This window comes from Pteropus medius, unplaced genomic scaffold (genome assembly GCF_902729225.1).
Source record: "Pteropus medius unplaced genomic scaffold, Ma_sr-lr_union100, whole genome shotgun sequence".
In the NCBI taxonomy this organism is placed as follows: Eukaryota; Metazoa; Chordata; class Mammalia; order Chiroptera; family Pteropodidae; genus Pteropus; species Pteropus medius.
This window is the reverse complement of record NW_024350935.1, coordinates 175,848-199,381: the sequence shown is the minus strand read 5'-3', so window position 1 is coordinate 199,381 and position 23,534 is coordinate 175,848. Positions and strand designations below refer to the sequence as shown.

Below are 23,534 nucleotides of genomic sequence, written 5' to 3'. Positions count from 1 at the left end.
CTGAGGACACAGCAAGAGCAAACCAGATATGACCCAGGAAGAGGATCCTCCCCAATGGTGACCATGCTGGCACCTCAATCCTGGATTCCCACCTCCTGAACCTTGAGAAGGGAATGGTTGTTAACATTAAATTACTCAGAAGGTTTTGTTCTCTTACTGCAGCCTGAACAAACTCAGACAGTGGTCTGCTTCTGTGTCTTTCCTGGTTCAAGAGCCGCTTTCCTTACATCCAGACTCATGCCCCTTTCTCCAGCCCCACAGCCTGGAGGAAGTCACCTCACATCACCGGTCACATTGCTTTCTCCTCTAGAGTCTAATCTCCTCAGCCTCGCTCTGGTGTGAACACTTGTGGCTCTATTAGGATTCCCTCAGATAAAACAGGAAGCCATTTACCTCAAGATGTCTAATGGTCCTGGAATGGCAACGTGCCTTTTCCCCTGGAACAGTCACAGCTTCCGAGCAGAGAGTGAGTGAAACAGCCCTCCGAATACTCACATCCATCCCACAGGCCAGTTCCACTAAGCACATCCCAACATCCCCAAAGCTGACTCATTAAAGCATGACCTGAAGCCCAAAATACCGAAGAGCATCATGTCCAAAGTACCGAGTGTAATCTCTAACTCAGCTGTCAGTGAGGATTTGGGTGTATGCATCCTGGGGCATAACCCTCTCCACCTGTAGACCTGTGATCCTAGATGACCAGTTACCTCATTCTAAAATGCACTGCAGGGCAGGCACATGGTCACAGTCCAGACCCCTCCCTTCCTAAGAGAAGAAATGGAAGTTAGAGAGAAAGCACCAGCTGAAGATGATTCTAAGTGCATCTGAGAGAACTCCATTGAGTCTTAGGACCTGGGGATGAGCTGCTGTGGCTCAGACCCAACCTCTGGCCTGTCACTGTGCCCTCGGATCCACCTTCCTGGGTCCCGAGGAGCCACCTGATGGAAGAGGAGCCAGCTCATCACCTGTGTCCTGCCAGGAGACGATTGAGACTTGATGCCTCCTTTCACTTTGTTCTCCCTCTGTGACTTTAAAATGTCCTCCAACAATGATCAAATTGGAAGGAAGGTTTTACTGAAGACAGTTGCAACTGCAGTATCGCCACAGGAGAGAGGCAGGGACACCAATGGGAGCAGCAGTGGCAGTTGGGGACTTGTGGCCTAGGGGTAGATGGTGGGGTCAGTTGACAGAAGTAACTAAGAGGGGACATGTTTTACACAGGAGGGTCCATATGCCTGTACCGGTAGGGACGCACCACTGAATGCTGAGTAACGGGAAGGGCCGGGCGAGTCTCTGATCCTCTGTAGACTTTGAAGGAAAAGTGTGCTGAGGACATCAGGGGTTCAGGGCCTCCAGGGAGGTCAGGGCCTGCAGGGGGCATACACACCCCAAGGACTTGTGTCTCAGCCCCAGCAGCTCGTGCAGACGGAGACTCGGGGCTGCTTTCCTATGTGATCTGCAGCTTCCTGTCCTTGTAGCAGTGTCAGAGGAACCTGTGTACATTTACTATTCTCTGCTCACCTCCAACATTTCTGTATATAAAATGTTCACGTTCTTTTGAGTTTTTTATTGGTAAGGAAGGACACATTTCTCACTTGCACAAACCATAGGGTTTCACTTCCAGAGGCAGAAATGACTCTACCCATTGTCACCAGGAACAGAATCCTAAGAAAGCTTAAAATACTTGCCTGAAAAATTAGCAATCTGACGTAGAGCAGAGACCCTGCTGAATCCCTGATCAATGTACCTGGATCATGTCACAGCCACGGTGGACACGGGGCCAGTGTCAGGATGGACAAAATCCATTAGATTTCAAAACTGACCCTCGTGCTCCTAAAACCGTCAATACGTCTCTGCACGAATCCCGTGTTCTACTCCTTCAATCCATTTTCTTTTTTATTAGTTTTTTTTTTTTTGCTTTCCTCTTTATATACTGTATTCCCTTAAAATAGAGTATCTGTCATGACTCAGGGTCTTACCTTGAGCTTACGGGTGTCACCTCCAGGCACATGGAAAAGGCTAATGGGACTTTCGCCCTCATCATCGCACAACCGTCCCCTGTTGTCCTCTGTGTGGACACATTTGAGAGGCAAATGACTATACATGGCCAAAGCGACAAGCTCGTGTGGTGAAGATGGAGGGTGATGTAGAACTGACCTGGTGCTGCTGACACTGTCTGCGTGTCACCTCCTTCTCCTGTGCTCTGGGGGACACCTCCAGATGGGACCCTCAGTGTGCTGTGAGCTCTGGGAAGGACCCGTTGTGTGGAGAGCCTAGCCAGGTCCAAGGTCCATGGGCACAGTCACCAGGAGGGCCAGTCTGTCAGCCTCAGAAGAGCGGAGCTGCCATCCACCGTGGATCCATCCACTTCTGCTCCCTGTGAATCAGCCCCGAGCAGGTTATTTAGGATGAATTCCTGACTTAGACAACATGGATGACCGATTCTAATTAACACTGGAGAATACGTTGACAGCAACAAGTTGATTAGTGTTGATTGAAGAAATGCAGATGATAAACCAGCGGTGTTTCTGCAAGGAACTGACCATTGCCTGGAGGATTTTATCTTTTTCAGTAGAAACTATTTTATAATATCAATGACATTTACAGAAGGGTTGTTAGTCAAGGCTTTATAAAAAGTGAGTTGAGGGCTGGATTATTTTTGCCTGAACATTCTATTGCTTTTCATTATGAAACACCTACACTTGTAGAGAAAATGCTGAGGGCTCAGGGAGGCTGCAGACGCTGTCAGGCCCCAGTGTAAGTCCGACCCCGAGAGCAGGCAGAGGGAGAGCTGATGGTGACATTCCCGAGTCGCTCTGCCGTGGGAGGAGGGTCCAGCACGTCGTCCCTCCAAAGTTTCACTCCGGGGACGTCCACGTCACCCAGTAGTGGGCCTCCCCAGTGTCCCTGATATTCCAATTCCAGGCTGGAGAGGCTCTCAGGTGTGTGTTCCCAGCACTAGCCAGGTGATCAGATTCGGGGAGCAGCAGTTGCGCCGGTCCCATGGGGCACCTTCTATGTGGAGGTGACAACTTCCTTAGGACCAATGCACTGTGCTGTTTTTTTGTCAGCAAATGTGGTTGTGGTTATTATCGTGGCACATGTAAAGGATCAAACGTACATGATGCGAACCGTTTAGCCCCGACTCTGCTGTCTTTCACCACGAGTCGTCAGGGGGTCGAGCCTGACCTGCCTCCCTAGGCGTAGAAAGAGCCTCAGCTGAGCGTCCGATTCCCTTCTCCTCATTCTACCTTCCACAGAACAGCAGGAGAAACACGTCACACAAGTTCCCCACCGTCCATAACAAGGACCATCTCCCTCCAGGATCCACTAAGAAGGTTCCGGGTCCATCTGAACACCCTTCACGATGGCCCTCGTCACCCACATTTCTGCGTCTGCTCAGGACGGCTGAGGTTTCCTCCACAAAGACTGAGGCTGCTCCCCGGCTCCCGTCTTCCTCTCTGATCTCCCCCCAGATCCTCCTCTAAAGGCCCGTCCACAGCATGGAGGCTTCTTCTAACACGCAGCTCAAGACTCTTCCAGAATCGTTGCCCAGCCCGATTCCAAAGCAGTGTTTCATTTTTACGTATCTCTTACAGCAGCACCCCGTTTCTCTTTACCAAATTATATTCCATGTGAGCTGCTATAAAAAAGTAACAGAGATGAAGCGGCTGAGAGAGACAACTGGAATTAACTTCACGCAGTCCTGGGGGAGAGAATCCACGGTAAAGACAACCATAGACTCGGCATCTTGAGGTCTCGCTTCCTGGTTCACACACGGCCTTCTGTGCCCTCACCGGGGAAGTGCTCCAGACATTTAAGACACTGGAGTTTTGAATGATTAACTGTTTCTAGTTGAACTTTTGTTCTTTCTAGGGCTGTGCCCTCTGGACACCTATCACAAGGGCAGACAGATTATGATCTCATATTTTTCTGGGGCACCTGAGTATCCAGCCCTCGGGGTGCAGCATCTATGATGTCACATAGCTAATATGTTGAAGAGAATTTACTGATTAGCACTTAGTGCAGCTTGCTTGTCACTGTGGCTGCGTGTCATAAGAAGAATAACATTTTCTCAGGTCTCTCCTTCTACAGGCTGAGCATTGGCTTTCCTCGTAGAGCCCAGGGACAAAGGTCACACCAAACCCCTCAGCAGGTGCGCAGACTCACACGGCAGAGACGCACTCATCGGAAGGAGACTCAGCACTGACCCTTGCAGGCCCGCGTCACACCACACGCTGCATTTCCAATTACGATGCTGAGGATGTAACATGGACATCATGTATGTGCGTGCGATTCCAACTGTACACGTCATCCTGGTGTGGCTGTGGCTGACAGAGCTCTACCACAGCAAGACGACTACCGTACACGCGCAATTATCAGTGGACAGAGAAAGTTAGAGGCACAGAGAGTGACTCTCAGATGGGCCCGACGACTGCAACACACCTGTGACCCTGGTTCTCGCACGTGCTCTCCGTTAGCACTAGAAGGCAGCAAATCCCACATGCGCTCATGCAGGACGGAGAACTGCACCTCACTGGGCACGTCCCCTCTGTCCTGGAGGTGGCCCAGGGGAGCAGTGGGGTGCAGTGCAGAGCATGCAGGGCCACACACATGAGTTCACTGTTATACATATGAGCTCTCAATACCAGCAAGATCTCCGTGGTCTTGTATGGCCTTGTTCACCTGTGATGCAGGTAAATGATATCACGTCACATGACTTAAGTGCATGAGTAAAATGAAATGAGACAGTGGTGCTAAGTGTTTAAGTAACACATGTCACAGTAAACGTCATATTTCACCAAATGTTCTCATTGCCACCACATGTCTGAACACAGCCACGTCTGCTCTGGGTCGCTGCCCTCTCTGTGGGTCCCCAATCCCAGAGCTCTTTAAACAGTCAGAGCACATGCAAATAGGGCCCCTCTGCTGATAAAAGCCAGCGCAGCCCCGAGCCTGCAGCTCTGGGACAGGAGCCCAGCCCCGCGATTCCCAGGAGTCCCCATTCCAGGATCAGGTCTGAACACGCACGACGCACCATGGCGTTTGGGCTCAGCTGGGTTTTCCTCATCACTGTTTTACGAGGTGACTGATGGGGAACAAGGGACACTGAGTACGTGAGTGGGTGTGAGTGAGGAACACGGACGTGTGACATTTTCCTGACCCGGACGTGTCTGTGTTCACAGGTGTCCAGTGTGAGGTGCAGCTGGTGGAGTCTGGGGGAGACGTGGTGCGGCCCGGGGGGTCTCTGCGACTCTCTTGTGCAGCCTCTGGATTCACCTTCAGTAGCTACTACATGAGCTGGGTCCGCCAGGCTCCAGGGAAGGGGCTGGAGTGGGTCTCATACATTAGTGGTGGTGGCAGCAGCACATACTACGCTGCCTCCGTGAAGGGCCGATTCACCATCTCCAGAGACAACGCCAAGAACATGCTGTATCTGCAAATGAGCAGCCTGAAGGCTGAGGACACGGCCCTGTATTACTGTGCGAGACACAGGGAGGGGACCTCAGTGTGAGCCCCGTCACAAACCTCCCTGAGGGAGACAGGAGGGGGAGCTGTAGGGGCCGATCAGGTCACAAGGGTGCTCTCAGGTCACACAAAGCACAGCACACACAGACCAGACCAGCAGCAGGTGCACAGGAAGGTGGGAAGGTGCGTCCTGTTGGAAGCAGCGATTTCCTCTCAAAGTTCTCAGCTGCCCACGGGGACAACCCTGACTTTTTCGACGTGGCTCTAACTTCTCCTGTTCTCACAGGAATAAAATGAAAATGCACCTTTTCTGTCTGTGGACGACATATCACTGGTGGCTGGGGACCTTCCTTCACCAGTTTTCTATGCGTCTGTTTTCATGTCTCAGCAGAGGGACCATCCTGAGGGCTGTCTTCTTCCCTGTGGCTGGAAAATACCTGCACAAAGAGAGACCCGGCACAGTGCAGACTCCTGTGTGCTGACCTCAGGCTCTCTGCCCCCACAGGCACATGCTGTCCCCACATGGGCCCATCACTCAGAACGGGTTCCCCGTAGGGGATGGACCACAGGGCACCATCATTCCACAGTCCTGAAGCAGGATCTCTGGTGGCATGAGCCCCGTTTATAAACAGAGTGATAAGACGCTTTCTTGTGCAGAATCAGGATGGAGATGCCGGAGTCGTTGTCCAGCCATTGAGTGAGGAGACACAGAACAGGAATCGTGCATTACTCAGAAGTGCACGCTGAGCCCTCGCTGTCACTTCATTCTTAATTTTTGACATGGGTCCCCTCCTATGATTCTGCACTGGGCCCTGGCATTGCACAGTCGCTCTGCTGTTGTGCCTTCAGACTCCATCACAGTCTTTGCCTAAATCGTCCCCATATCCAGGAATGGTCCCAGTAAGAAGGTAGCTACAGGTGCTGTGACTAGAGTGATGAGGGTTCAGGTGAGGGACCCATGTGTTTGGACTTCTCTCTGGTTCCTGGTCTGTAGAGGAAAGAGCACTTTGAGCTTCCCACAGAAGTGGCCTCCTCTTTACCCAGAAGAGCTTTTCTCCGTCCAGGCCTCATGGGGTGGCCCAGCACCACAATCCAAACAAACAAGGGTTGATCGCTCTACCGTGTTGGCCATATTCACCTCTTTAGGTTTACATAGAGAAGTGAGCCTCTCTAGTGTACCCACATTGTGTCTTTGATAAAGACAGATGGATCCTCTTTATCTAACAGAACAGAATCGTGTAGAGGGAAGAAATATTCACACCCTAGACCAGTAGTCTATATGAATCCCCATTCAGCACTGAGGGTACAGCCCCCTGTCCCCACATCAAAGCTTCAGCCTCAGCTGAAACGCAGTGGGGGAGATGAACCCAGAGTTAGGGAGGAAGCGGGTTCTCACACATGATGTGGTCAAGGTCAATCGAGGAGCTCCTGAGGGACGACTGTGTGTCCCAGGTCTGTCCCCATGGTTCACAGTGGAGGACGAAGGACACAAGTCTTTTCCCGTATGAAATGGGGACAGACTATGACAAGGTGCTGCTGTAGAGAAAGCATAAGGTCATCCTCTGAATTGTGTGTTTATGTATTTCATTAGCTTATTGACATTACGATGTTTTCACATCTTTATAACCCTTTCTGGATGTGGACAGACTTCTGCTCACGGGAACCCAATCCTTAGAGTCAGCACAGGGCCTGGCTTGGCACATGCCTTTCACATGCAAAGAAACAAACCAGGGGATGCCCCGGCCGGCGGGACAAAACAACGCGAGACAAGGAGGAACCTATGGAGGATGAAGGCGAGACAGGAGACACAAAGAGACGGAGGCAAGACAGTATTCTGATCAAGCCTCAAACTTTATTTTTCAGCGGGGATATTTATACAGGGCTAACAAAGGGAGGCGGGGCTAGCTGGCGGAAGACAAGCGCATTGGCTCTTGGATGGTCCGCGTAGGCGGTGCCACACACCCATTGGGTCTAAGGGGATGGGGTGAGGGTTATTGACAGCCTAAGGGGTGTGTGCTTAGGGGGAGGAAGTGATGAAAGTTAAAGGAAGTAGGAAGTAGGAAGTAGGAAGTAGGGCTCCGCAATGTCTGCGGCAGGCAAAACACCCAGTCCTGCAACCAAGCCTCCGCGGCCCGAAGACCCACGGCTCCCCACCAGGGGACACCACGTCTTTCTGCCCACACCCCCCAGGATGCAATATCCTCTGCCTTCAGTATTCCTGGCCCACGTGCCAGGCAACTGGAGAAGCCCCTCCAGCTTCAAGGCCAATAAAATAATCAGTCCTAAGCTGATTGCCCACCCTGCTCTTCCTTCCCTAAGAAAAACCCAGTAAATTCCAGGTGCTAAGGTCCCCTCTGACGCCCTGTCTGCTGCTTCCTGAACACTCTGGTGTCTTCCATGAGTCCCTGGTGGCATCATAACCACCCGTCTCTAGGACCCGTGAGTGTGATAACCTCTATTTCCCCCGATCTCTTTCTATGCTTCCTCCTGTAGCCACACCTGTCATCTTGAAGAGGAAAAGTAGAGGAATTTTCTACAAAAGGCCAACAGCTCTGTGTTCTGCTTCTGTAAATATGCTCGCAGGTGCACGAGCTCACTGCAGAGCTCACTTGCACTTTGCCCTACTTGCTCTTTGCTGGGCAAATGGAACTGTTTGTCCCCCAGCAGCTCCCGCTTCCTGTAACAATTTGTAACCATCGGTAGCCCTTAGCAGCTCCTGCCCTTCTACCAATGTTACCACTTGCAACCATAACAATTCCAGCTGCTTTGTAACCGTCTGAGCTCAATTCAAGCAATCAGCTCATGTAAAAGGCTTGTATAGAAGGAATGTTGCAACTTAATTCAGGGCCCAGGTCTTCAGAGCGTTATGTCCTCTGGGACCCCGGGAAATAAACCTGAGTTCTCCAACTCATTGGTTTCTCCCTGGACTGGTTTTGGAGCTTCTTCCATGATAAGCAAAAGTAAAAGTGTTCTTTTACTTAATCCACTTACTTTCCGTTACAATGTTCTACTTATATTTCACTTACATATTTTGGTCCATAAAAATAGAGGTAATGGTGTCTGCGCTCCAACTCTCACGACTCAGGAGCTCTACCTGGAGCTCAGGTTGGCAGCTTCAGACACATTAGGAGAGGCAGGTGGGACTTTCCCCCTCCTCACTGCTCTGCATAGCCCTGTCGTCCTCAGTGTGGACACATTGGGAAGACAAAGGACTATCCATAGCCAAGTGGACAAGTTGTCTGGTAAACGTTAGATGCTATGGAGGACGCACCTGGTGCAGCTCCAACTATCCCGGAGTCACCACCTGCAGGGGTGCTTTGGGGAGGACCTGCAGATGAGACCCTCGGATGTGCTGTGTGATCTGGGTCCCATCAATGGAGGGGAAGCACTGGGCAGGACACAGGATTTTGGGGAAGCCACAAGGACGGCCAGTCTAAAGTCTCTGGAATCCCTGAAGCTGCTGTCCATCACGGGAATCCATGCCACTCGGGTGTGTTTGGTTCAGCCCACATCAGATTATTTAGGATAAATTCCTGAGTTAGAGAACATGACTGACACATTATAACAAACCCTGGACAATACCTTGACAGCAACAACTGGATTAGTGGTGACTGAAGAAATGGAGAGTGGAGCCCGGCCGTGTTTCCACAAGAAACTGACCGTTGTCTGCAGCACTCTGTGTTTTTCAGTAGAGCAGGTTCATGTCACCAAAGACATTTACAGAAGGGGTTGTGGTCAAGGCCTTACGAAAAGCAGTTTTATGGATGGATTACATTTAAAAAATGGTTTTTAATTATTTTCAAGTATACGGCCCATTTGTTAGACATTTATGCCATTTATAAAACGATCTTCCTAAGTGCCATTTCTCTCCTCTGGCTCGCCACCAAGCTGCTACATCAAGGCTAACTGCATTCCCTATGCTGTGCTCCCCACCCCCACGTCCATCTACCGACTACTCATTTGTACTTCTTTAACCCTTTACCCCATGATCAAGTTGGACTTATTCCTGGGATGCAAGGTTGGTACACAATCTGCCAATGAATTAATGTGACACTTCGCATTAGCAAATCAAAAGATAAAAAGCATATGATCATATCAATAGATGCAGAGAAAGCATTTGTCAAAATCCAGCCTCCATTTATGATAAAACCTCTCAGCATAGTGGGAATACACGAAACATACCTCAACATACTAAGACCATACGTGACAACTCAACAGCTAACATCACACTCAATGGAGAAAGGCCAAAAGCCTTTTCTTTAAGATCAGGAACAAGACAAGGATGTCCACTTTCACCGCTGCTCATCAATATTGTATTGGAAGTCTCAGCCACAGCAACATGACAGGAAAGGGAAATAAAATGTATTTGAATTGGAAAGAAAGAAAACTCATGATTTGCCAATGACATGATACTATATACGGAGAACTCTAAAGATTCCACCAAAAAAAAAAAACTGTTGGGGGGGATTAATTTTGCTTAAAAATACCACTGCATGTCTTTAGGAAAACACCTACACTTGTGGGGTTACAGAAGCTGTCCGACCCTGAGAGCAGGCAGAGGGAGAGCTGGCGGGTGACGTCCCCAAGTCGTCCTGCAGTGGGAGGAGGGTCCAGCACGTCGTCCCTCCAAATTATCACTTCGAGGACGTCTAAGTCCCTCAGCAATGGCCCTCCCCAGTGTCCCCTCTGTTCCCAGTCCCAACTGGAGAGGCTCACAGGTGTGTGCTGCCAGCACTAGCCAGGTGATGGGATTAGAGGAGCAGCAGCTGGACCTGTCCGTGGGGCCCCCCTCTCCGTGGAGGTGACGGCTTCCTTAGGACCAATGCACTGTGCTTGGAGTTTGTGTCAGGAAACATGGTTGTGCTTGTTATCGTGGAGGATGTAAAGGATCAAACGTACGGCTTTCGGACAGTTCAGACTCATCTCTGTTGACCTTCACCACGAGCAGTCAGGGGGCGGAGCCTGACCTACCTCCCTTGTCGTAGAAAGAGCTTCAGCCGAGCGTCCAATTCCCTTCTCCTCATTCTACCTTCCACAGAACAGCAGGAGAAACACATCACACAAGTTCCCCACCGTCCATAACAAGGACCGCCTTCCTCCAGGTGCCAATAAGAAGTTTCCGGCACCATCTGAGCACCCGTCACGATGGCCGTCGTCACCCACATTTCTGCGTCTGCTCAGGACGGCTGAGGTTTCCTCCACGAAGACTGAGGCTGCTCCCCGGCTCCCTCTTTCTCTCTGAGCTCCCCCCAGATCCTCCTCTAAAGACCCGTCCACAGCATGGAGGCTTCTTCTAACACGCACCTCAACACCCTTCCAGCATCTTTGCCCTGCCCGATTCCAACGCAGCGTCCAGTTTGATGTATATGTTACGGGAGCACCTCCATCTCTCTGTACCGATTTCATAGTCCATGTGAGCTGCTATAAAAAGTAACAGAGATGAAGAGGCTTAATGAGACAGCTGGAATTAACTTCACACAGTCCTGGGGAGAGAATCCATGGTAAAGACCACAGACTCAGCATCTTGAGGTCTCGCTTCCTAGTTCACACATGGCCTTCTGTGCCCTCAATGAGAGAAGTGCTCCCAGACATTTAAGACACTGGCTTTTTGGATAAATAATTGTTTCTCGTTGAGCTTTTCTTCTTTCTAGGGCTGCGCCCTCTGGACACCTATCAAAAAGGCAGACCAATTATGATCTCATATTTTTCTGGGGCATCTGAGTATCCCACCCTCGGGGTGCACATAGCTGACATTTTGAAGGGAATTTACTGCTTAGCACTTAGCCCAGCTTGCTTGTCACTGTGGCTGCGTGTCATAAGAAGAATAACATTTTATCAGGTCTCTCCAACTACAGACTGAGCGTTGGCTTTCCTCGTAGAGCCCAGGGACAAGGGACACACCAAAACCCCTCAGCAGGTGCGCGGACTCACACGGCACAGACGCACTCATCGGAAGGAGATTCAGCACTGACCCGTGTGAGTCCGCGTCACACCACACGCTGCATTTCCAATTATGATGCTGAGGCTGTAACATGAACATCATGTATGTGTGTGCGATTCCAACTGTACACGTCATCCTGGCGTGGCTGTGGCAGACAGAGCTCTACCACAGCAAGACGACTACCGTCCAAGTGCACTTATCAGTGGACAGAGAAAGTTAGAGCCACAGAGAGTGACACTCAGATGGGCCCGACGCCTGCAATACACCTGTGACCCTGGTTCTCACACGTGCTCTCCGTTAGCCCTGGAAGGCAGCTAATCCCACACGCGCTCATGCAGGACGCAGACCTGCACCTCACTGAGCACGTCCACTCTCTCCTTGAGGTGGCCCAGGGGAGTAGTGGGGTGCAGGGGGGAGCGTGCAGGGCCAGACACATGAGTTTACTCTTATACCTGTGCACTCTCGACACCACCGAGCTCTCTGTGGTCCTGTTTGGCCTTGTTCACCTGTGATGCAGGTAAATGATATCACATCCTGTGACTTACGTGCATGAGTAAAATGAAATAAGGTGATTGTGCTAAGTGTTTAAGTAACACATGTCACAATAAGGTCATATTTCACCAAATGAGCTCATTGCCACCACGTGCCCAGAGACACCCACACCTGCTCTGGGTCTCTGCCCTCTCTGTGGGTCCCCAACCCCAGAGCTCCTTATACAATCGGAGCTCATGCAAATAAGGTCCCTCTGCTGATAAAAGCCAGCGCAGCCCTGAGCCTGCAGCTCTGGGACAGGAGCCCAGCCCCGCGATTCCCAGGAGCCCCCATTCCGGGATCAGGTCTGAACACGCACGCCGCACCATGGCATTTGGGCTCAGCTGGGTATTCCTCGTCGCTGTTTTACGAGGTGACTGATGGGGAACAGGGGACGCTGAGTACGTGAGTAGGTGTGAGTGAGGAACACGGACGTGTGACAGTTTCCTGACCCTGACGTGTCTGTGTTCACAGGTGTCCAGTGTGAGGTGCAGCTGGTGGAGTCTGGGGGAGACGTGGTGCGGCCCGGCGGGTCTCTGCGACTCTCCTGTGCAGCCTCTGGATTCACCTTCAGTAGCTACTCGATGTACTGGGTCCGCCAGGCTCCGGGGAAGGGGCTGGAGTGGGTCTCATACATTAGTAGTGATGGCAGCAGCACATACTACGCTGACTCCGTGAAGGGCCGATTCACCATCTCCAGAGACAACGCCAAGAACACGCTGTACCTGCAAATGAGCAGCCTGAAGGCTGAGGACACGGCCGTGTATTACTGTGCGAAGGACACAGTGAGGGGACTTCAGTGTGAGCCCAGTCACAAACCTCCATGAGGGAGACAGGAGGGGTGCTCAGGTCACCAGGGGGCGCTCAGGGTACACACAGCACAGCACACACAGACCAGACCAGCAGCAGGTGCACAGGGAGCTGGGGAAGGGGCTTCCTGTTGGGAGCAGCAATTTCCTCTCAAACCTCTCAGCTGCCTCCCAGGAGAATTACTGCTGTTTCTTTGTGGCTCTAATTTTCCACATTCTCACACAGACGAGAAATGAAGAAGTAAAGTGTCTGTAAATGGCAGATCAGCAGTGCCTGGGGACCTTTCCTGCAGCAGCTTTCAATGTGTCCTTTCTGATTTCTTGACAGAGAGACTACCTAAGGGCTTTATGTCCCTGAGGCTGGGAACTGTTTCCACACAGACAGACACAGCACAGTGCAGTGACCTGTGTGCTGAGCTCAGGCTCTGCCCCCCACAGACAAACGCTGTCCCCACATGGGTCTCCCTTCAGACAGGACACGTGGCCACAGGGGTAGAATCAGCCCCCCAGGACTCTATCCAATGCCATTTCTGTCTTGCCTACAACACAGTACCCTCCAGGTCTTCACTTACTCAGGTGGATTTTGAAATCCTCCCAACATGACCAGGTTCATCTACTGTCCTAATTTCACTAAGTCTGAGCTCCATGAAGCTGGATCCCAGCTCAATCTCACAGCCTCCACCCAGACCAGTCACAGAAGAGGGATTTCGTGCATATATGGCCTTCACCTGTCCCTAGTTCATCTGCTATCGTTAATCTAACTCATTTGTCCATTTGTTGACCCCCAGACAGGTTATACTCAGGGAGTCTAAAGGTGACTTGCTTACCCTACATGTCATGCACACTTATGATTCAAGGTCACATCGGCACTACTAAAGGACAGGTCTGTGTCAGGTGGGGACACAGCTGGCTGCTGACCATTGGACACCACTAAGAACTCAGAAACCTTATGAGAGAGGACATCGTGATGGACGCACCTATATAGAGCACTGTGTTGGACACCTCATCGGTGACTATGGTGAGACAGGGTCAGGGAACTCGTTGGATGTGCCTGTCAGTTCTCATGTCTCTTCTTTTCCCAACGTTCCTGTCCTAGTGGGGTGGGACCACCTCACCATGCCCTCACTTAGCTTTTTCTTCCTCCTAATAGCCCAGTTTTAAATACCATCATTCAGAATGCAAACTCCAACATGCGAAGTTTGAGGGTCACAATTCAGTCCATAAAATTACACCTGTGGACTCCAAAATCCACGGCTCTCCCTCATGTAAAATGAACTCTAATCCAACATCCCCAAATGTCTTACTCGTTACAGCATCAACTTAGAGTCTAACATGCAAAGTCTCATCTAAACATCATCTCATCAGATCCTGGTGGATCTTGACGTATGATTCATCCTGAAGCGAATGTCCTCTCAAAGTATGGCTTTCAAAATGTGACGATGGGGCAGCCAGAGGGTAGACATTCCCATCCCGAAAGGGATAAAGAGGAAAGAAAGAGAGATTAGGGGGCGAACGCTGGTCCACACACCAGCAAGGCAATCCCGCCAGGCCTTAAGGTTGGAGATGGTCCGCTCTGGCTGGATGCCCCCACTCTGTACCCTCCGGATGGCGGTCCCACCTTGCGGACCCACTGAGGTGCTGACTCACGCTCTGTGCCCCAAAGAGAAGTCTCGCTGCAGCTCTGCTGGGCGGTGGTCACACCTGCATGCTCCGCTAGGTGGCAGTAACACCTGAGCTTGGCTTGGAGGTCATGTCACTTGTTAAATCTAAGGCGGTGGCTCAAGACTCTGAAAGCAAGGAGTCCTCCCTGATGGTCTCGAGTCTCCTCCAAGGCCGTTCTTCCCTTTTCTTAAACAGACTGTGTCCTCGCAGCCAAAGTGGCTTATGATCCTTCTCTGTAGAATCCAAGAGGCCTGACCACCTTCCTTCATTCTGCCCCACGAGTGCATCCCATTTACTTCAGAATGACAGTGTTTGTGCTGGAATAACCACAGTTCTAATCCTGGCTGGAGCAGAGATGGCTGATGAAACCTGGTGGTCATGCCCATGAATTTTTCTATCAAATTGTTTTTCAACAACATCTTTCTTGCCTGCTTCATAAGAAACGTCACACTTCTGGCTGCATGGATGGGCTGGCACCTTTCAAGTCCCCGAGTTCTGATTAGCACTAGATGTCCACTGCCATGTCCGATCCATCAGCCTTCACACATATTTTACTAGATGCAACAGGAAGAACCAACCACTCTGCCCTTTGCTTAGAAATCCCGACAGCTAAATATACACGTTCACTGCTCACAGCTCTACCTTCCCCGAAACCCAAACCCACCAGCCAAGCTCTTTGACGCTTCGTGACAAGATCACATTTCCTGCAGAACCCGGGCCATGTTTCTCATTTCCATGGACACCTCACCAGAACGACTCCCAATGTCGACACCCCAACGACCGCTGTCCTTGTGACTGTGTTCACCTTCTCCCAGAGTGTGGGAGCTTCCTCCATGGCTCTCCCGTCCTCTCTCTGAGCTCTCTGCACAATCACCCGTAACACCCCTCACAGCAAGCTTGGAATTTTCTAGCAGGCACTTAAAAGTCTCCCACCTCCTACCCATCACCTGCTTCCACATCCACTTATACCATCTTTGGTGTTTATTCCAGCAGCACCCCAGTACCACAGTCTGTCTCATGTGCTGCCATCGCAAAGACCAAAGACTAGGCAGCTTAGATGACAGTAACTTATTGTCTCATGTGATGGAGTCAGGAAGTCCAGTTACGGGGTCCAGATACATCGATACCTGGTGAGAATTCTTCCCCACAGGCAGACAGCTGACGTCTAGGTGCAATCTCACATGCTGGAGAAAGTGAGAGATGTGTCTCTTTTGCCCCCTCTTCTCCTAAGGCCACCAGGTCCAGTGGATGAGGACTCACCCTACAGTCTCATTTAACCCTGACACTTCCTAAGAACCCTTCTGCCATACAGTCCATGGTGTGCTAGGTTTCACCACATGAATGGGGGGCGTACAGTTCACACATAGCAAGATCCCAGGATTAACTGTGAGAGGGTTCATTGACCAGAGGATGTTCATCACTTTCCTGGTTATGTCGGCACAGGCACAGGCTCCTGACAGCAGTGCTTACGAGACGTCCCCACGCAGAGACCAGTGCCTCTCACACGTGATCATGGACCTCGTGTCCCTGTGCATCCTGGAAGCCAGGACTCTGCGTCTCCTCCCGCCTGCTCTCAGCTCCCCCTGGGACAGAGCTCTCATGGGTTGGCTCATGTTTCAGGAGTGACAGTCCCTTGGGTGGGTTTGCAGTTGCATCTGCTGGGTCCACCCAGTGGCATGAATACCCTTTATAATGGGGCATCACCGGAGGTCTAACAGGTCCCTTGGCTGTAGTACATTCTGAATTCTCATTTCCTGGAAGAGACTTGACATTGCCCAGATGTTCAGTGATTTCATGTCCAGTGATGTCAGTCCAGGGGCCACTTACATTTGGTGAGATAGATCCCTACATCTAGTAACAGCACAAGTAGAACCTCTGAGGGAACCTCTGCTGTGTGTGTCTAATGTACTGAATAATAAAAGTAGACTTTGTTTCAAGTCAGATGTTCTGTATTTGCATGTATTTTAAGATGTAACCTTCAAACAGAGGGACCTAAAGGATAGAGAATCTCCCTCAAACCCTCGAGACCTTCTAAATTCAGGGAAGAGCTGACTGTGTCAGGTCTCTGTCAGCCCCAGGGCAGGGGCTCCCTGGTGGCTCACAAAGCCCTTGCTTAGGATCTCCCGCACAAGAATTGGGAGCGAGCGAGGCCAATTCACTACATCAAGAGGTGAATCCAAAAGCATATGGAGTCCCTGAGGGAGCATCCTGAAGTCAGGGCAGAGACACTGTGAGGTCATGCCCTCTGAGCTCAGACAGGACCCTACCCTGGAGCATGTGGGGCTGGGCTGCAGGGGGCGCTCAGGACTCAGGACGCAAGGATTGTGCACCCAGAGTAGGTGCAGACTGAGTAGGGGAAGGGATTCCTCTGTGGGCCTGGGGCTTCCTCTTTCCACAAATTGTCTAAATTTCCAGTTAGACAGAGACTGCAGAAGTAGAAATCGATGTTCTCTTCCGCAGGACCATTTGCCAATCTCGAGAAGGCAATGAGAACCACACGCCAAGGGGAGATCTGAAGCTTCTAGACATCTGAATTGTGAGGAGCTGGTGGCAGGGTGTGTTTTACTAGGTGTGACATTTAAGAGACACCCTGACCCAGGAATATGAGGTGTGACATCAGAGCCCAGGTAGATCCAGTCTCCCCGTGTCACTCAAGGAGCATGCACAGTGAGGAGACGTCCTGTCAGACTCGATCCTCAGAGGGAAAAGCTCTGTCTGCACAGAGATCAGGCCCCTGACAGGGACACATATGCATGACAAGCATTTGTACCTGGGACTTCATGTGCTCATTGACCACAGTTTCCATGTCATCGACTTCTCTCAGGTCGGACCAACTCTTCAGCTATGAATACTCTGCCTCATGAATATGCAAATGAGCTGAGGTGCACTAGGTTAAGTAGGGACCTGTCTGTGTCCTCACAGCACCCACCATCACGCCTTCCCCCACAGAGGCCCTGACAGCACCACCCTCAGCATGGACTGGAGCTGGAGAGTCCTCCTCCTGGTGGCAGTGGCGACAGGTAAGGGGATCCCCTGCCCTGGGCCGATGAGGAAACCAAGGCCAGTCAGGGCTCTGCACCCACTGCTGTCTACTCTCCACAGGTGTCCACGCCCAGGTCCAGCTGGTGCAGTCTGGGGCCGAGGTGAGGAAGCCTGGGGCCTCCGTGAAGGTCTCCTGCAAGGCTTCCGGATACACCTTCACCAGCTACAATATGCACTGGGTGCGACAGGCACCAGGACAAGGGCTTGAGTGGATGGGAGTCGTTAACCCTAATAATGGTGGCACAGACTACGCACAGAAGTTCAAGGGCAGAGTCACCATCACCGCAGACAAGTCCACCAGCACAACCTACATGGAGCTGAGCAGTCTGAGGCCTGAGGACACGGCCACATATTACTGTGCGAGAGACACAGTGTGACGACCCACATCCTGAGAGTGACAGAAACCCTGAGGGAGAGGGCAGCTGTGTGGGGCTCAGGAAGGAAGGGAACAGTGTCCTCTGAGTTCCTCACACAGGGACAGAAACCTGACAATATAAGGGACACTCTCGCGAGCACACCCAGCACTCAGGGAAAGATGTCATGAGTCCAGGTGTCCTGCAGGAGGATGAGGGACAGCGTTTCTTGAAAGATCCTTGTCATTTGCCATTGCTTCTGCAGAGGGCACAGCTGCACCTCCCTGGTCTCTGGAGGAGGGGAGTTAGTTCAGGCATCGTCTGAGATTACGTGTTGGTGTCAGATTCAGGGTTTGGACTGCAGATCCCCCAGCCATTCCTCCCACGTTCCCCTGTTTCTGAAAAGGGAATGATGCTTCAATATAGGAAAGTATAAACAGTGAAGGGTGAACGCCTACTGCCCAGTCTGACATCCAGCACCAGGCACATGACCTTCTGGGAGGATGATCCTGACTCCTGGTAGCAAAGTCACGGTGACGGGTGAGCCAGGTTCTAGCACAGTCCACCTCAGTTCTCTCCTGCAGGGCTGAGCTCCTGAAGAGGCTCCTCCCCTCTGACCACAGCACCAGTGTCCCTGTCCCTGGGGCAGGACTTCTGTCCTCACACACAGGGAATGGTGTGGGGAGACCTTTGATGACATGGGACCCACGTCCAGCCTTGTGACTTCCCTGTCCCTGCTGAATCACATTATCACACACTCAGAGTACAGTCTACACACATTGACTTTCACAGTCTGGCGGTCAGAGCAAAAAGTCAGTCTCCCTGGACAGACTTCAAGGTGCTGGCAGGACCACAGATGCTCAGAGGTTTAGCGGGGCTGGATTTGAACATGTGTGGTCCTCAACATTACATATTGAAATTTTATCCCCACAAAAGACCGTGTTAGGGGGTGGGGTGTTTGGAAGGCGCTGGATGACAAGGCCAGGGTTCTCATAAAGTGGATTAGCACCTGACTAAATCAGGCCGCAGAGACCATGCATGTCACTTCCTCCACCTGAGGACACAGCAAGAGCAAACCAGATATGACCCAGGAAGAGGATCCTCCCTAATGGTGACCATGCTGGCACCTCGATCCTGGATTCCCACCTCCTGAACCTTGAGAAGGGAATGGTTGTTAATATTAAATTACTGAGAAGGTTTTGTTCTCTTACTGCAGCCTGAGCAAACTCAGACAGTGGTCTGATTCTGTATCTTTCTTGGTTCAAGAGCCGCTTTCCTTACATCCTGACTCATGCCCCGTTCTCCAGCCCCACAGCCTGGAAGAAGTCACCTCACATCACCGGTCACATTGCTTTCTCCTCTAGAGTCTAATCTCCTCTGCCTCGCTCTGGCATGAACACTATGGCTGCATTAGGAGTGTCTCAGATAAAACCGGAAGCCATTTACCTCAAGACGTCTAATGGTCCTGGAATGGCAACGTGCCTTTTCCCTGGAACAGTCACAGCTTCCGAGCACAGAGTGAGTGAAACAGCCCTCCGAATACTCACATCCATCCCACCGGCCAGTTCCACTAAGCACATCCCAACATTCCCCAAAGCTGACTCATTAAAGCATGACCTGAAGCCCAAAATACCGAAGACCATCATGTCCAATGTTCGAGTGTAATCTCTAACTCAACTGTCAGTGAGGATTCGGGTGCATGCGTCCTGGGGTATAACCCTCTCCACTTGCAGACCTGTGGTCCTAGAAGACCATTTACCTCATTCTAAAATGCACTTTAGGGCAGGCACATGGTCACAGTCCACACATCTCCCTTCCTAAGAGAGGAAAGAAGTTAGAGAGAAATCACCAGCTGAAGATGATTCTAAGTGCATCTGAGAGAACTCCATTGTGTCTTAGGACCTGGGGATGAGCTGCTGTGGCTCAGACCCAACCTCTGGCCTGTCGCTCTGCCCTCAAATCCACCTTCCTGGGTCCCGAGGAGCCACCTGATGGAAGAGGAGCCAGCTCATCACCTGTGTCCTGCCAGGAGACGATTGAGACTTGATGCCTCCTTTCACTTTTTTCTCTCTATGAGTTGAAAAATATCCTCCAACAATGATCAAATTGGAAGGAAGGTTTTAGTTAAGACAGTTGCAACTGCAGTATCGCCACAGGAGAGAGGCAGGGGCACCGCTGGGAGCAGCAGAGGCAGCTGGGGACTTGTGGCCTAGGGGTAGATGGTGGGGTCAGTTGACAGAAGTAACTAAGAGGGGACATGTTTTACACAGGAGGGTCCATATGCCTGTACCGGGAGGGACGCACCACTGAATGCTGGGTAAGGGGAAGGGCCGGGCGAGTCTCTGTTCCTCTGTTGGACGTTGAAGGAAATGTGTGCAGAGGACATCAGGGGGTCAGGGCCTCCAGGGAGGTCAGGGCCTGCAGGGGGCATACACACCCCAAGGACTTGTGTCTCAGCCCCAGCAGCTCGTGCAGAGGGAGACTCGGGGCTGGTTTCCTATGTGATCTGCAGCTTCCTGTCCTTGTAGCAGTGTCAGAGGAACCTGTGTACACTTACTATTCTCTGCTCACCTCCAACATTTCTGTATATAAAATGTTCACGTTCTTTTGAGTTTTATTGGTAAGGAAGGACAAATTTCTCACTTGCACAAACCATAGGGTTTCACTTACAGAGGCAGAAATGACTCTACCCATTGTCACCAGGAACAGAATCCTAAGAAAGCTTAAAATACTTTCCTGAAACATTAGCAATCTGAGGTAGACCATAGACCCTGCTGAATCCCTGATCAATGTACCTGGATCATGTCACAGCCATGGTGGACACGCGGCCAGTGTCAGGATGGACAAAATCCATTAGATTTCAAGACTGACCCTCGTGCTCCTAAAACCGTCAATACGTCTCTGCACGAATCCCGTGTTCTACTCCTGTAATCCATTTTCTTTTTTATTAGTTTTTTTTTTTTGCCCTCCTCTTTATATACTTTATTCCCTTAAAATAGAGTATCTGTCATGACTCAGGGTCTTACCTTGAGCTTACGGGTGTCACCTCCAGGCACATGGAAAAGGCTAATGGGACTTTCGCCCTCATCATTGCACAACCGTCCCCTGTTGTCCTCTGTGTGGACACATTTGAAAGGCAAATGAATATACATGGCCAAAGCTACAAGCTCGTGCAGTGAAGATGGAGTGTGGTGTAGAACTGACCTGGTGCTGCTGACACTGTCTGCGTGTCACCTCCTTCTCCTGTGCTCTGGGGGACACCTCCAGATGGGACCCTCAGTATGCTGTGAGCTCTGGGAAGGACCCGTTGTGTGGAGAGCCTAGCCAGGTCCAAGGTCCATGGGCACAGTCACCGGGAGGGCCAGGCTGTCAGCCTCAGAAGAGCAGAGCTGCCGTCCACCGTGGATCCATCCACTTCTGCTCCCTTTGAATCAGCCCCGAGCAGGTTATTTAGGATGAATTCCTGACTTAGACAACATGGATGACCGATTCTAATTAACACTGGAGAATACGTTGACAGCAACAAGTTGATTAGTGTTGATTGAAGAAATGCAGATGATAAACCAGCGGTGTTTCTGCAAGGAACTGACCATTGCCTGGAGGATTTTATCTTTTTCAGTAGAAACTATTTTATAATATCAATGACATTTACAGAAGGGTTGTTAGTCAAGGCTTCATAAAAAGTGAGTTGTGGGCTGGATTATTTTTGCGTGAACATTCTATTGCTTTTCATCATGAAACATCCACACTTGTAGAGAAAATGCTGAGGGCTCAGGGAGGCTGCAGACGCTGTCAGGCCCCAGTGCAAGTCCGACCCCGAGAGCAGGCAGAGGGAGAGCTGGCGGGTGATGTTCCTAAGTCGCCCTGCAGCGGGAGGAGGGTGCAGCACGTCGTCCCTCCAAATTGTCACTCCTAGGACGTTCATGTCACCAAGGAATGGGCCTCCCCACTGTCCCTTCTGTCCCAGACTGAAGTGACTCAAAGGTGTGTGGTCCCAGCACTAGCCAGATTATCGGATTCCAGGAGCAGTAGCTGGGCCTGTCCCACGGGGTACGCTCTACGTGGAGGTGACGGCTTCCTTAGGACCAATGCACTGTGCAGTATTCTTTGTCAGAAAATGTGGTTGTGGTTGTTATCGTGGCGGATGTAAAAGGTCAAACGTACATGATGCGAACAGTTTAGCCCCGTCTCTGCTGTCCTTCACCACGAGTCGTCAGGGAACAAGTCTGACCTGCCTCGCTTGGCGTAGAAAGTGCCACAGCTGAGCGTCCGATTCCCTTCTCCTCATTCTACCTTCCAAAGAACAGCAGGAGAAACACGTCACACAAGTTCCCCACCGGCCATAACAAGGACCGCCTCCCTCCAGGTGCCAATAAGAAGTTTCCGGCACCATCTGAGCACCCGTCACGATGGCCGTCGTCACCCACATTTCTGCATCTGCTCAGGACAACTGAGGTTTCCTCCACGAAGACTGAGGCTGCTCCCCGGCTCCCTCTTCCTCTCTGAGCTCCCCCCAGATCCTCCTCTAAAGACCCGTCCACAGCATGGAGGCTTCTTCTAACACGCATCTCAACACCCTTCCAGCATCTTTTCTCAGCCTGGCTCCAACGCAGCATCCAGTTTTTATGTATCTGTTACAGCAGCACCCCCATCTCCCTTTACCGATTTCATAGCCCATGCGAGTTGCTATTAAAGAATAAAAGGAGATGAAGTGGCTTATAAGACAACTGGAAGTTGCTTCACACAGTCCAGGGGTGAGAAGACCATGATAAAGACACCAACAGATTCGGCATCTTGAGGTCTCGCTTCCTGGTTCACACACCGTCTTCCTTTCTCTGTGCCCTCACTGGGGGAAGGGTGACGCAGCCCCTGGGTCTCTATTCTTTGGACCCTAATCCTGTTCATGAGGGCTCCACCTTCATTACCTCATCACCACCCAAGTTCGCCACTTCCACACACCATCATGCGGGAGGTTATGTTTATCATATACATTGGCTGCGTGGGACTCAAACTTTCATTTGTTTATAGTGATGCAACAATTGTTTATTCATATTCAAAAATTAATAAACATGAAAGGAAAATCAGAGTACACCTGAAAATTAACTGAAAAATTAGCTTTCTTGAAAACAGTAACTTAAGTGTAAAATATAAAAAATTTACCTTTTATAAGAACAATGCATTTTTTGTAACCGTGGTCTTGCTGCTGAGTGATTGATTAGCTAAAACTTTAACAACAAGTCCCAAGAAAGAACATACCGATCAATCAGAATTTGTGAAAAAAGGAATCTTTTATCCACTAGAAATACCGTCCAGAAAAAGAAAGGATGAGCGGACACTGGGAAAGTGAAATTTCAACTCAAACATCTGGTATAATGTTGCTGGTGGATTAAATAAAAACCTTACACATTATGCAGGATCCCAGACTTTCAGACCACAAAGCACACCCCACAGTGCAGGGAGGCTGGGGAGGAAGGGAAGTCCTGTCAGGGTCACAGTGTCCTGTCCCAGGAGCACAGCTGCTCAGGCACCTCACTATTTGCCTGACTCCACAGTCAGGCAACTCATCCCTGAAAACACCAACGCCGAGAAAACGAGTTAGTTAATCAAGGGTAACAATTTCTCTATTTGCAAGATGATGAATTTATACACAGCATACTCACATTTTTGCTTTGACCTTTCTTCATGCCAAAGTTCGGTTATTTTGATGGAATTTATTTGGGTTTCCAC

General features: G+C 50.7%; 3 gene segments (V, D, J or C); all 3 read left to right on the top strand.

Moving 5' to 3' along the window:
• Nucleotides 1-4,976: 4,976 nt before the first annotated feature.
• LOC120585995 (immunoglobulin heavy variable 3-23-like) lies at nt 4,977-5,515 on the top strand. The segment is given in 2 exon segments: nt 4,977-5,085; nt 5,187-5,515. Coding segments are annotated over 2 exon segments (375 nt in total).
• Nucleotides 5,516-12,221: 6,706 nt separating this feature from the next.
• On the top strand, nt 12,222-12,732 carry LOC120586009 (immunoglobulin heavy variable 3-23-like; the record flags this gene model as incomplete). The annotated part of the segment is given in 2 exon segments: nt 12,222-12,314; nt 12,416-12,732. Coding segments are annotated over 2 exon segments (363 nt in total), but the record flags the coding sequence as incomplete, so codon positions are not given.
• Nucleotides 12,733-17,342: 4,610 nt separating this feature from the next.
• On the top strand, nt 17,343-17,831 carry LOC120586007 (immunoglobulin heavy variable 1-46-like). The segment is given in 2 exon segments: nt 17,343-17,432; nt 17,515-17,831. Coding segments are annotated over 2 exon segments (363 nt in total).
• The last annotated feature ends 5,703 nt before the right edge of the window (nt 17,832-23,534 follow it).